The 15,187-nt window shown below is 38.6% G+C and overlaps 1 protein-coding gene across 1 annotated transcript; it reads left to right on the top strand.

The window, feature by feature from the left end:
* The first annotated feature begins 5,844 nt into the window (after window positions 1-5,844).
* On the top strand, window positions 5,845-14,883 carry LOC143279747 (pre-mRNA-splicing factor 38A-like). Its single transcript, XM_076583876.1, has 9 exons — window positions 5,845-6,084; window positions 8,449-8,608; window positions 9,737-9,858; window positions 10,388-10,473; window positions 11,562-11,666; window positions 12,596-12,676; window positions 13,055-13,109; window positions 13,703-13,730; window positions 14,347-14,883. Exons 1-9 carry the CDS (start codon window positions 5,955-5,957, stop codon window positions 14,618-14,620), a joined length of 1,041 nt encoding a protein of 346 aa, XP_076439991.1. The 5' UTR covers window positions 5,845-5,954; the 3' UTR covers window positions 14,621-14,883.
* The last annotated feature ends 304 nt before the right edge of the window (window positions 14,884-15,187 follow it).

Here is a 15,187-nt window from a genome sequence, read left to right as displayed (position 1 = left end):
TGAGTTTGTCTTTTTGTTCCCTGAATAACATTTCAACTGTAACTCTCACCAACTTGCAGTTCATCAGTCTCGCCAACAACCATCTCAGATCACTTGATATTACCGTTTTTCTCAATCTGCCTAACTTGGAAGTAATATCACTGGCAAATAATTCTCTGTTGAAAATGACAAGTGCACTGGTGAATCAGGTTCATTATGCACTGAGACGAGTGGACATATCGAACACACACAATAACGTGGTCAACAATGAAGTGTCTGTTTACTTACCCCATGTAAGACATTTGAATCTGTCCTTTTCTGTCATTAAAACTATCGGAGCTAAAGGATTTAAACATATGCCTGAACTGACTGAATTGGATATAAGAGGGAATCCACTGAGAGAATTTCCTTTGGATTTGTTCTCAAAGTCACATCGTTTACAACGTGTCTTCTCATCAGACTACAGGCTTTGCTGTGGCCTTATACTGCCTGAACAAAGCCGTGCAGTGAAATGTACAGGAGCTGGAGTTGTCTTTCCTTCGTGTCAAACACTGATTCCTTCAGAACTGTACATGTTTTTCTTCTGGACTGTGGGTTCTTCTGCCACTGTAGGCAGCGCTGTTTGCTTTCTGTCTTCGTTTATTGTCAGAGGATTGTTTGGAAGGAATTTCCTCATGACCGTTACCCATCTGAATGTCGCTGATGTGTGTATGGGAAGTCACATTGGTATTGTCTTGGCAGCAGATAAAATATTTCATGGAAAGTACATCCTGTCTGACAAGACATGGACCGATGGCGTTATTTGCAAGATGAGTGGGTTTCTTTTCCTTCTGTCCAACGAGTTGTCTGTTTTAATCATCTTGGTCATCAGTCTGATTCATACTGTTGCTCTGTATTACCCCGGCAACTCATATGCTTTAAACGTGTATTCAATAAATTTGTCTTGTTTTGCTATTTGGTTTGCTGGAATATCCTTATCTCTCATACCATTTCTTCCTGGACTGTCACACTGGGGCCTATCTGGTCAGTCTGGTCTTTGTCGTCTGGCTTTGTTCCAACGTTACAGGTCTGACCAAGACTTCAGATGGTTCAAAGTCGTTGTGGCAATCAATTCTATTGTGAGCACAATGATTATCAGCTGCCAGGCTGTCGCCTGCAAACTGACACCCAAATACAGAGTTATGTTGGACCCTGCAAAGAGGTCAGTGTATTCCTCAGTCCACCTGATAAGAAAAGTTGCTATCATGGCTGCTGTTTGCTGGTTTTCATTCGGCCTGGTCACAGTGATGTCAGCAGGTGGTGGCACTGTTTCAGCTGATATCCATGGAACCCTGGTTGTGTTCATGTCACCCCTCAGTGCTGCCCTCAACCCCCTGTTTTACATGTGGACTGTAGTGACACAGCGTCGAGGTAAAGCACAGGAAGAACGACTGTTACAACTGTTAAAATCACGTATGGCAGTGACATCAAAAAAGGCCTCTTAAGTAGTATATGAATAAAAACAAAACAGAACAAAAAGCATGGCCTGTTTTTTAATTAAATATTCAACATTATCAAGATAGGTGCTGTTATTATTCTGAGGTTGATCATACTCGTACACAGAGGTATACGACGTTCCACTCTGCAACTGAAACACTGTGCATATATATATATATATATATATATATATATATATATATATATATATATATATATATATATATATATTGTGTGTGTGTGTGTGTGTGTGTGTAGGTGTGTGTGTGTGTGTGTGTGTGTGTGTGTGTGTGTGTGTGTGTGTTCGTTTATGCATGTATGTGTATATGTGCGTGCATGTGTATTTCTTTTCTCTCCATCTGTGTCTTTTTTCTTTCTTTTTTTTCTTTTATCTTTTACATGCTTATATAAATGGAATGCTTGAGTAGCTATTACTTTAAACCACCTGGATAAATTATTTGTGTGTGTGTGTGTGTGTGTGTGTGTGTGTGTGGTATCCCATATTGTGATCCAGTCTTTTCCAGTGATCAGGGCTCGGCGTGGTGGTGTGTCTTTGGGAAAGACGCTTTCCTCCGGTTTTCTTAACTACAGTAGGAGGAATTTTGTTTAATGTCCCGTCACACATATCGGTGATTGAAGACATATTTTGTTAACTCTCTCCATACGAACGGTGAAAGAGACGACGTTAACAGCGTTTCACCCCAATTACCATCATCAAATTATTGCAAGCCGAAGGCTCCTATACTGAAGACGTGAATGTTGACAAAGAATACCACAATTCTGACGACGGAAGCTAAAGGTTGGGTCATTTAGAACCCACTGGACATCCTAGGGGTCTGTGTAGAGGAGAACAGAGGACTGGCCGTACTGAGTGAGTTAACTTGAAGTATTTATGAATACATTTGAGTATTATCGGTTAGAAGGGGTGGGAGATGTCAATGAATGGAGAGTTGGGGGAAAATGGGTAAATGAGGATGAAATGAAGGTGAAATTTGAAAAAAAATCTAAATACAATCACAGGAAATTACCTAAAGGACTTCGTAAAAGAGAAGTCGTTAAACTGACAAGTGAAACAACTGATAATGAATGCAAAAAGTCAAAAACATCAACGTTCTGTCACTTGTGAAGACACACTTTCGTGTACATAAGGCTTCATCAATCTACAGTCAAAACTTATATGCTTAATTGTCAGGTTACTAAAGCATATGCACCTGACATTAGAACAATACTTAACAAGAGAGGCAAGGCCTCCAAGACTCACTTGTGATACACTTAATTGTATTGAGTATAATTTCAAAATGTAATGTTTAAGATGAGAAAGATCAGTTTAAAGCAAACTAACTACCCTAGCTTTAATTACAGAGTAATTTCCCTTTTTTACTATCTGCACCAAAACGTTTGCAAAATAAATAAAACTTCCATGCTTAGCAAAAGAAGTTCCTGTTTGAACAAAAAATGATAATAATGACTGCTCTTGTTGTTGGGTCAGAATATCAGATCAAAGTGCCAAGTTTAGAGAATACAAAAAATATAAATATAACAGTAAATGCAGTTTGCATATAATTAGGCTTCATTATTTATTTTCTTGTGCCCATCCCAGAGGAGCAATGTTGTTTTAAACAAGATGACTGGAAAGAACTGAATTTTTCCTATTTTTATGCCTAATTTGTTGTCAACTGACAAAGTATTTGCAGAGAAAATGTCAATGTTAAAGTTTACCACGGACACACAGACACACTCACACACGCACACACATACACACAGACAACCGAACACCGGGTTAAAACATAGACTCACTTTGTTTACACAAGTGAGTCAGCAACACCATGCAGTCGGGGAAGGTAAAACTGACGGCAGAAGGAGAGGATTGTGCCCCGCCTTCCTATGCCGGTGTAATGGAGTCTCCCGTCTGACCGACGGATGAGTAGGCAGGCAGGCTTATCTGTCGGTGTGTGTCCTCATATGGGAGAAGAGGCCGATTGTGGATGCGCAGCACTTCCCACGGGTGTTGCCGGTGTACATAAGGTGCAAAAACGTCCCCCACTCCCCCTTCCGTAGTCACCCCGGCTGGCGAATCAGTGTTCTAAATCATCCCCGGTGGGTCTAGCTGGCAGTGTCTTAACTCTCTCCATACGAACGGCGAAAGAGACGACGTTAACAGCGTTTCACCCCAATTACCACCATCAAAAGATTGCAGTCGGAAGGCTCTTATACTGAAGAGGTGAATGTTGACAAAGAATACCACAATTCTGACGACGGAAGCTAAAGGTTGGGTCATTGAGACACCCACTGGACATCCGAGGGGTCTGTGTAGAGGAGAAGAGAGGACTGGCCGTACTGAGTGAGTTAAACTGTCTCACGCGGTGGCTTCAGCCTTCTTCTTCTTCTTCTTGTTCGCCTCTTCACAGTGTCAGTCCAGCCCGTCTGATGAATGACGTAAGGAGTTTGGTATGCAGTATGGTGGCTTCAGTGTCCTGAAACGTTCCCCGGAGAAACGCTCTTGGACGCTCCCACCCCTACATGACCCCCCGGGCCACCCGTTTCAATCCGCCACCCACCACCAACATTCAGTTGAAAGTCCGTCGGAAAGCACCCTCATTCCCTTCTATACATAAGATTATCATCTGCTGTTATTTCATACTCTGATACATTCCATGCATGTCTTGTGTGTGATTTATGCCTCATGGCAGGTTTTCACCACTGACCACTATACTGCATGACCACTGCTGACCACAACCCCAATGTATATCGTGAGCTCTCAAGCGAGTCAGTCAGACCAGCACGTTGGGACAATGCGCAGCTCATGTGTGTGCTTCTCGATCTGTTTCGTCTTTTCGTACTTTGCCGGTTTGAAACAAATAAGTAAAAGCGAATAATGGATACGTCTGAAATGGAAACTTTATTAATGGAAATGTTTCAACAGATATTCCAAAACTCTTTCAAATAAAGGCTTAAAACCATGTTATGACTTACTTCTTGGTGAGCTTAAGCCTAAATGTTGTTGCAAATGGAACACAAAACTTAGCGAAGAACTCGCATGGAATATACTGAACATGTAAAACGATTATATAATTAACCCATTCTACCCATTGTTTCTCAATATGGGATTCTCATTCGCTAGTCTGACTGATCCAGTGAATGGGGACACAACTGAGGGGTGACAGGAGACACCGAAATATCCTCATTAGAAGAAACGAAGTACCCTGAGCGATTACGTTGGAAGTGATAGGGGACATCATAGTGGAAAATCGCATAGATCATATGGATTAAGTGGAAAATGCATATGATCTCTCTCTCTCTCTCTCTCTCTCTCTCTATATATATATATATATATATATATAGTGTGTGTGTGTGTGTGTGTGTGTGTGTGTGTGTGTGTGTGTGTGTGTGTGTGTGTGCTGTATTATATATGTAATTAAAAATTAATTTAAATCAGTCTTTTGAAAAAAAAAAAAAAAAATGCAGGACAGCATACATATATATTCTGGGACTGCATCCATGTTAAAATGCTTTTGGAGAAAACGTTCAAACGACTTTGGATGATTGTTTAAATGGTAGTTACGATTTGCCATTCAGTAGACGTGTCTTTTATTTTAGTTTTTTTTAATTATATGACTGTGACAATTAAGAATGTTTAATCTAGAATAGTTCTTGACTTTATTTTGCTTCTGGCAAAGTTTTCTTCTCAGTGTTCAAGTGTAAGTAAAACAACTACACACACACACACACACACACACACACACACACACACACACACGCACACACACATACACACATGTATATATATATATATATATATATATATATATATATATATATATATATATACAATGAGAGATGGAGATAGATATCATAGTGAGTAAACGTGGCGCAGTTTCACTGAGCCCATGAATGCTGAAAGAAGTTAGGAAAGAAAGAGCCTGCAGTTTAGAGAACTGACGTATCACTTGCTGCTACCATTCCAACCACCTCATCTGCTGAAAATAAGGTTGAGTCTATTCTACAGCCTGTGAAGGTTCCATGTGGTATTGAGCTGCATGATCTGTTTTCATAATTAATTTTGAGAAAAAGAGCTTTGTTTTAACCAGCTTTCTGATCTGTTTATGCATCGAATATGAATAAAGGCTTATATTTTGGTATTTTCAGAACCATTTGATTCGTTTCACCAACTTAAAAAAAAAAAAAAATTTCTGCAGCTTGCTCGTGAATTAACGGTATTTGTTGTGCCTTTTCTAGAAATATTTCGAGCTTTACTGATACCTTTTTTCTCTCTTTTTTTCCCCCCCCGATGATGTTCTCAAACCGAAAGAAAGAAACCACCACATTTCTCACACTGACGCAAATCGCGTCATAAACCCAGTTGAAGCATTACGTTAACCGGAAGTCCAATTGTGTGCGATTTCCTATGCTGTTAGTTTACAGTCTGAGCACGCGAATGGAGAGATGAAATTAGTTGCGAAGTTGTTTCCGTTGTTTTAAGCTTTATTTGTTGAAAAGTTATGGCTAACAGGACTGTCAAAGATGCTCATTCGGTTAAAGGTACCAATCCGCAGTATTTGGTGGAGAAAATCATCCGCACAAGGATCTACGAAAGCCGGTACTGGAAGGAGGAATGCTTCGCTCTCACAGGTAAGATAAGAAAAATTAATTGTCACACCAAGAACTGTTCGAAGTATTTCTTTGTTGACAGTCTTGGACCTTGTTGTAGGCACAGATGGTTCTTTATTCTAACAGTTTCCTTGTTACTGATATTCAGTTTATGCATTCTCTGTAGATTTCATGATTTATGACATTAACATTAAGAGAACTTTCGCATTGATGAAAGGGTTGTCAATCACAGGAATGCACATCGTGTATCATTGTATCAGTGTATGGTGTATTTCACCTATTTGTAAAGAGGTCATGAATACACACACACACACACACACACACACACACAATGTACACACACACATGGAAACACACACACATGGAAACACACACACACACACACACACACACTGAGTAGCTATATGCACTCAAATGGTTTTGAGTTTTCTGTAAAAAAAACAACATTTGATCCTCTTTAATAATTGTTATAATCCCAGCAAACTACCACGATTTTGGGGGGGAGGACGTGAAATATTTTTCAAGTCGGAAATAAAATTTCTTGGGATCCTATTTACTTCAAAACTAAACTGGAAGAAACACATTGATTCAGTAGTGACTAAAGCAGTTAAAAGTTTAAATTTCTTAAAAATTGTAAGTCACTCTCCTTGGGAACAAGACTCCAAAATTCTTTTACATTTAGCGACATCTCTCGTAAGATCAAGATTGACCTACGGTCAAGAAATTTTCTTTTCTGCTCTGCTGACGTTTCTAAAGAAGCTGCGAATAATTGACAGTAAAGCTGTGAAACTGGCTTTAGGGGTACCTGTGCATACTAAGACCTCAGAAGCCTATAAGCTTGTGGGCATTCTACCACTAGATGAAATAAGAAAATTAAGTTCTGCTAAATACATTGTGAGATGTACAGACAGCAATGGATGATTTTGAGGAATTAAATAATAGGTCTGATATTGATTTTCAAAAAATGCACAAAATAATTCAAATCTACAAGCCATTCGCACATATGTGTCAGATATTTTAAATTCTTCAGACATTGATTTGCATGATATGACACCTCGTGTTCTGGTGCCGCCTGTCCCTCCCTGGGAGTTAACAAAAGCTAACGTCAACATATGTGCTTCTGACACAACAAAAGGAGAATCTCCATATATAAATTATAATAGCAGCATCTGTCAGAATTGAATTAGAAGAAAATTTTGATTATCATTTAAAAGTTTACACTGATGGTTCAGTCCTGGATGATAGCAGTGCAGGATCTGTTTTTGTCATTCCTGACCTAAAAACAGAAAAATCATATTATTTAGGTAAAGGACATTCAATTTTTACAGTTGAATTGGTGGCCATCCTTATGGCTTTAAATCATTTTGTTGATATGCCAGTCATAGTAAGTAATATCCTATTTTGTGTTGATTCTCAATCTGTTTTTAAAAGTTTGCTGCTTTTTGAGAATAATCAAAGAGAAGATCTGTTGTTTGAAATTAGGTATTTATTGCACTCCCTATTTGTGAAGGGTACAAATGTTGATTTTTGTTGGATACCATCCCACACTGGATTCCTTTATAACGACCAAGCAGACAGGGCAGCAAAAAGGGGAGCAAAAAATCATATAGATAGTACAAAAGTATATTGTCCATTGTCATACAAGGAAATAAGCAATATACTTGAAAGAGACTTTTATAGGTGCTTGAATTCAAGTCTAAAACCTTGTCAGTTGACTCTCTCAGACTTTGGTCCGGTTCGCAGATCAGTTCTGAGTTTAGCTCTCAGACTATTATCAGATTCATTACGGACCAAGTATTGTTCTAATGTCAAGTGCGTATGCTTTAGTAACCTGACAATTGAGCATATAATTTTTGACTGTAGCTTGATGAAGCCTTATGTACACGAAAGTGTGTCTTCACAAGTGACAGAACGTTGATGTTTTTGCCTTTTTGCATTCATTATCAGTTGTTTCACTTGTCAGTTTAACAACTTCTCTTTTGCAAAGTCCTTTAAGTAATTTCCTATAATTGTATTTAGAATTTTTTTCTTTTTTTTCAAATTTCACCCACATTTCACCCTCATTTGCCCAGTTTCCCCCAACCCTCCATTCATTCACATCTCCCACCCCTTCTAACCGATAATACTCAAATGTATTCATAAATACTTTAACAAAATGTCTTCAATTACCGATATGTGCGACAGGACATTAAACAAAATTCATCCTCCTCTTCCTCCACACACACACACACACACGCACGCACGCACGCACGCACGCACGCACACGCGCGCAGAATAATACACACAGTATCCAAAGACAGAAGTGACACAGGTAGCCAGAGATATTTTATATATCGAGAAGCAGTCTGGTGGAACAAAACAGATGTGTGCATTTATCTGTTTCAGCTGCTCTTCTTGTCGACAAGGCTATGGAGCTGAGATATATTGGGGGTGTGTATGGTGGCAATGTAAAGCCCACACCATTTCTCTGCCTGATCCTGAAGATGCTGCAGATTCAGCCAGAGAAAGACATTGTGGTGGAGTTCATTAGAAATGAAGATTTCAAGTATGTTTCTGTGTCAGTGTGTGTATGTGTCACTGGGTGTTAATCCATATGTTTATAATGTGTATGCATGATGTTTGGTGGAGTGGTGGCCTAGTGGTAATGTGTCTGCCAAGGAAAATGAGAGAGTCTGAGTGCACAGGAGCAAATCCCATGCCCATCAATATTTTCTGCCCCTCCACTAGACCTTGAGTGGTGGTCTGGATGCTCGTCATTCCAGTGAGACAATAAACTGAGGCTAAGCACACTTGCAGAAAGTTGCTTGCAGGGAAAAAGAAAGAAAGAAAAAAGGGTGGTGCGGCACTGTAGAGACATGCACTCTGGTGAAAGCAGCTCAAATTTGACATGCAAGAAAACTTTTGTTACAAAAAAATGATAGCAATAACAATGCAACCATATTATAATATGATGCAGTTCATCATCATGTAAGCATTGTATTTGTAGTTTGTACAAAGTTTTATAAGAGAAAGAGAGAGAGGACAAAGTGATGTGAGTGTGTTTACAAGTGTGAATTCTTTAGTATTGTGAGTGGATTATTGTTCAACTTTAACTCAGTGAGAGAGAGGCAATGTATGTCTGTGTGTGTACATTGTGTGTGTGTTTGTGTGTTGTGCCTTTCGCATTATAAATGATATAAAGAGAAATGAATATTTAAATAGCAAATATGCAATGTACTTAAAAATAGAGTTAAATTTAGATAAAGTATTACTAATCCAGTATATACTGTAATATTAATATTACACTTCATAGATAAAAATAAAATTATTGTTTGTGTGATCGGTGGCAAATAAGCAAAAGTTTGAAGATAACCCTCAAACGTCAAATGCCATTTCAATAAAGCACAATGATTTTGCCAGTCTCACACAACATGACACAACACAGAGTTACAATATATCTTTACTAATGTGATTGGAAATTATGTGTGCATTCACTCACATTACACAGTCTCTCAGCCCAGTCGAGTCTGACATATAACGAAGATAGAACTAACATTTATTTATTTTACTATTACAGTATTAGTATTTTTCTAAGTAACTGTGTGTATTGTCAGAATTGATGATGACTGATTGACGTAAGAAGTATATATATAAAATTGTAACTAAATATAAGCTTTTGAACTTGTGTGCCCAGATATGTACGCGCACTTGGAGCATACTACATGCGACTGACAGGCACGGCAATGGACTGCTACAAATACCTGGAGCCCCTCTACTATGACTACAGAAAGCTCCGTCGCATGAACAGAAATGGAAGTATGTTTATTTTCATTATGATTATATACTCCATTACAAATTACGTGTGTTTATTGGCTTGTGGTCAGAATATTTCAAAATCTAGAAATTGTTCAATATTTTTGCTTGTTGTATCAGTGTGTAAGGAAAATTTCCTTAACTGATTTAATGATAATCAAGTTCATAGAATATCTTGTATAAAAAAAAAATAAATAAAAAAAGAGAAAAAAAAGATACAAGTTGAAAAATGAAAAAGAGCATTTTTGGAGTAAATTTCATTGTCTTTATTGTTTCAGTTGTATAAATCTTTAAAAAAAGAAAAAGTTGTTTACATGAAGAAAAGCTGAGGAAAATTCAATTTCAAATCAAACTCCCAAATTCAATTTCAAATCAAACTCCCTTTTTAATCAGTGTGTTTGTGTATACCAGTTTTTGTTATCTACCACCAATATTCACAGTAATAAACCAGCAAACTTATTGTGTGTAGAGCTGATATCATTTAATCTATGTTTGTTACAATTTACATGTAAGTGTATGCATGTCATTTCAGAGTTTGAATTGGTTCACATGGATGAGTACATTGATGAACTTCTGAGGGAGGAGAGATTGGCTGACATCATTCTGCCAAGAATTCAGGTATGTGAATTAACTCACCTGTTATGACTTTCATACAGTATCACTGAAGATAATACTACTTTTATCAGAGAAAATCAAAGCAAAACTGACAGTCACAAAGATTTATCAAAAGATAAGTTTTCTTTCCCAGTTTTGAGACCTGGAAATTTAGGAATCAGTTTGGAGGTTTGGTAAGTTGAGGAAAAGTTGTTGTTGTTGTTGGTTTTTTATTTTTTTATTTTTTTATACCTCTTAGTGGTATCCAGTGACTTTTAATTATTCCTAATTAAGCATACAAAAAGTGTCAGAGAGATGGGTGTCATGGTAGAATCGGTTAAGCAATGGACTTCTGATCCAGTGTTTACCAGTGATCAGAGTTCCAGCCCCATTTCAGCATGGTTTTGTGTCTTTGGGGAATGGCACTTAATGTTTGTTTAATTACACATACTTAACCGTGACCCAACTAGTGCAGACTCCGGCAGGGGTCTGACATTCCTGTCCTGTGCAAACTACTATCCGCCTATGCGGAGAAAACGGAAGTACTACGGCCGATAACCACCCGGAAGTAGGTAACCTCCCCTTTGTCCCCCTGGCTAGTGCCCTCTTTTTCCAGCAACCATCATGACTCCTGTTTCTGTGCTCCTTATACAGCAAAGTTTTTTTTCGTATTTTCTGTCTGTGTGTCGATTCTCTGGCGTTCTTGTTTGTTGTCAAATTATGTCTCCAACCAGGTCACATAATTATGTAGCTCGATTGGGTGATCGCGCTAAAATTAAGGCGCGGTCGCAGTCGATTCGCTGACACTCTGGGCCCTCTACTCCTGGCCCTCTCAACAATGTCCTCACTCCACCCAGGACTGATTCCGGTCAGGGAGGGAAGGGGCGGAAGGAGATTATTGGCCCCCACCATCCCGATTCTATTCTGAGTCTCTCTACACTGAATATGAAATCACTGCCCCAATGGCTGTGAAATTCTAGGGGGCTTTTAAGCATACCAGCAATTTTGTGTGTGTCACTTTGTGTGTACACTGTGTCTTTGGTGTGGCATAGACTGATTGAGGTATTGATGTGCATGATGACACCTTTGCCATGTGATGTGTGTGTGTGCAGAAACGGAATGTTTTAGAAGAGAGCAATCAGCTGGAGCCCAGAGTAAGTGCTGTGGAAGAAGACATGGAAGACATGGGCACAGATGAAGAAGAAGAACTGATGGAGGTATGTTTATTGAAAGAGTGTGTGTGTGTGTGTGTGTGTGTGACATGGTTATTTGAGACCAAATGCTTACATGTAAAGGGAACTAATTGTTGCACGATGGGAAAAGTATCATAAATCCATGTGGTTGGCACGATAGAATTTATTGTATTTTGATGAAAATTGTTTTACTGCCTGGGATGCATTAAAATAGAAACGTGCACAGGAAAACACGTTTTCTAAACACAGACCAAAAAACAGGGAAGAAGTAATCAGTTTCTTGATAAGTTTTATCAGTTTCTTTTAGCTCTGTGGCAATGTATGGATTCATGCCCTCAGTGTTTAAAAACAAAAAGGGAGAAATGGATTTTTTAAAATCATAATCTTAAATTTGTTGAAATATGTGTGCGTGCTTGTGTTACTGCCATAGAGTGACAAACCAGAGATTTGTTATGGTTGTATGAGGTTATTATTTCAAATCCTTTTTAGTGTTCTTATGACTGAATTTTTGTAATACTGAAAAGTTGTAGCAAAGGGGGAAAATCTGCCAAAATACCACTATGAAGATCCATATAAAACAGAAAGACTTCCACCCTTGTTTTTTTTTAACACACTAGTTAACATTTTTTCCTGCCACAACCCGCCAGCTGGAATTCCCTTCCATTTATTTAAAGTATAACTGCTGCAGCCCTCTGCCAACATGGGGAAAAGTGTACATATTTGATTGGATTACCATTATGGAGCGGTGGAAAACACTTGCAGATAGGACCATACTTTTTATTTCTAACAAATGTATACTTGTACTGCATACGTAAGAAGTTAGTTGTGGAGTAACAGCATGATGTCACCTTTCAGAAAGTATGGAAATTTTCATACAGTGGCAAAAGTTTCCCAGAAACATATGCAAATGCTTGAGGGATAATGTGGGAAATGTAATGGTGTTATTTTCTCAGGAGTCCAGGAGGAGTTTGACACCAGAGAAACGGAAAAGCCCCTCACCTCGCCGACGATCCCGATCCCCCCACACACAAACGGTGAGTTTGAATGCCCAAAATGTTGTTTTTATTTAATTTTTTTTATTTTAATATAGCTTGAAATCTTTGGTGTTTTACCTCATTGAACACTTTTTGAATAGTCTTTTACAGTAAATTAAATAAAACTAATTATTAAAATTAGATTTATGAAAAGTTTGTCTTTCTTTTTTTCTTCTTTTTTTTTCGTTTTAAGATCAGAGCAACAGTTGAAAAAAGAACCTTGACACATTTTTGTGATTCAGTAATGATGGACAACAGTGCAACAACTCTTGGTTGAATCACAATTCAGTGAATCTGTTGGTCTTCAGGAAATCTGGAAAAGTGTAATCAGTTATGGTTTATGGTTTTGTTTTCAGAGATTACTACGGGAAAAACAAGGAGGACAAAAGGCGGTCACGTTCCAAAGAAAGGGAAAAGAGACACAGGTCTCCAGGTCAGTGACATAGCAGCATTAGCTTGAAGTTGTGAATACATCCTTGCGTTTTGCTCTTGGCTTCATTTGCTCTAGATTTTGACCTGTTTGTATTCATTTGAAATCATGAGTTTGTTATCTACATTCCAATTGAGATAGCTCCATTTTGGTCAATTTGTAAGTTCACTTTTGTTAGTAGCAAAACTACATACTGAAAGTGTACCTCCAGTTTGAAAGCCACTTATCCCCCTTATTTTATTATTTGAAAACAAAAGCATTGAAGTGTATAGTACAAGTCACTGTGTGCATTGTCATACCACTGTGCATTGTGTCATACTGTTCTGAGGGTTGTGTATGAAGACATAAGAACACTATACTTGGTGGGTTCTCCTGCCTCTTTGACAGTTGTATTGGCACCCATGTTTTCTGCATCCAGATCACTGGTTTTCATTTTCTCCTTTCCCACCTGCCTCTCACGTGCTTTGTCTTTTTCTCTTCTTCCTATTTCCCTTCTCCGTTGTCTGCTTGTTTTTGTATCAGTCATGTTAAACGTTGTACACTGGATGCATGGGAAGGACATTCAAAGTCTGTAACATTTTGGATTTATTTTGCAGGAAAGCGTCACAAGGATGAAGATGACAGGTAAGCTTTACATGTGCTTTCGAGTATGTGTGTGTGTGTGAATGTTCTCGCCTGCATGTGTATAAGGGTATTATAAGTGTGTGTACATTGTACATAGAGAATGAATTTACAAATTCTGGTCAAAGAGCTGTGCTCATATTTTACCTATGCCAGTTTTGTGTTATGTTTGTTTTTCTTGGCATATATTTCTAAACTAATTTCTCCAATAGCAGCAAACCATGGATTGCGTGAACAAATTTCAGGATATTTGGTCAGTTACAACGCGTAAATTGTTCTTTTTATTGCCATGCATGCCAGTGACCATCACACAGATCAGAAATGGAGATGATAGAGATTATTCCTCCTAATGCATAAGAAGATTGAGGACATTCAGATCTGACAGTATTGATTCAAGCATTACTTCAAATACATCAGTACTGATAACAATACTTCAAATGTATCAATATTGTTTAATTGAAACATCAGTACTGTGTAGAATAATGCTTCAAATGTATCATTATTGTTAAATTAGTTCTTCAAATATATATCAGTATTGCTTTAGAGTGATATATATTTTTCGACTGGCTGCAAAAGTATATGCATGTCATAATCTTAGCCGCAGAGTTTCCAATTTCAGAAAGAGGAAGAGCAAGAAGAGCAGGAGCGATCGTGACAGACACGCAGGAGAGAAGGACCATCACCGAGACCGTGGCGACAGAGAGAGGGAGAAGCAAGTCCGTGAGCGCGAGCGGGACAGGGACAGGGATCGTGAGCGTCGTCACAGGGACAAAGATCGGGACCACCACAAAGACCGCGGTCGTCCTCACAGCCGGCGGGACCGTGAGGACATGGAGATAAGGGAAGCCAACGAACTGCGGGCCAGACTTGGCCTTGCTCCCCTGCGACCCTGAAGTGCTGGGAACCGATCAGTGTGGATGCAGATACTTCACGTGTTCTGTACATATTTTCTGAAGAAGTCACAGCTGCTCCTTTTTAACTTGCAGTTGAGTGGCAATGTTTCCTTTGTGAAATAGATTTGAAAACAGCAGCACAAAATTTCAGATCCAGACACAAAATAATGTGTTCTGTATATTCTGAAGCAGTCACAACTGCTGCGTTTGACTTGCACTGTAAGATAAGAATGTTTCTTTGTGAAATAAAATTGCAAACAGCTTTTGAATCTGTGTAACAAAGAGACATGTCATCACATTGCATCCATGTGTAATATATATAGGCAGCAGTGTGCCCCCTTCCCCCACCTCGCACCCATTAAAAGTCTGCTACTGACAGAAGACTTCAACTTCAAGAAGCATTTGTAATAAGTGGTGTATTCATTATGTGCACAAGACACAGAATTAGTATGCAGGCTAGCCCCTTACCTCATGTTTTATGTGGTTTAAGTTTTTCCTGATGGACTGGAAATTTACAGCTTTGGGTGAGGAAATAATTATGTAAGTGGGATATCGTTGGCTTTGAGT

This window comes from Babylonia areolata, chromosome 3 (genome assembly GCF_041734735.1).
Source record: "Babylonia areolata isolate BAREFJ2019XMU chromosome 3, ASM4173473v1, whole genome shotgun sequence".
NCBI classification, from domain to species: Eukaryota; Metazoa; Mollusca; class Gastropoda; order Neogastropoda; family Buccinidae; genus Babylonia; species Babylonia areolata.
Note: the sequence above shows the minus strand (reverse complement) of the source record. Positions and strands in the feature narration are given on the sequence as shown.

Coding starts and splice junctions, on each gene's coding strand:
- LOC143279747 (XM_076583876.1), top strand. CDS start 5,955: ATGGCTAACAGGACTGTCAAAGATGCTCATTCGGTTAAAGGTACCAAT. Junction 12,677..13,054: donor GATCCCCCCACACACAAACG/GTGAGTTTGAAT, acceptor GGGAAAAACAAG/GAGGACAAAAGGCGGTCACG. Junction 13,731..14,346: donor CACAAGGATGAAGATGACAG/GTAAGCTTTACA, acceptor TTCCAATTTCAG/AAAGAGGAAGAGCAAGAAGA.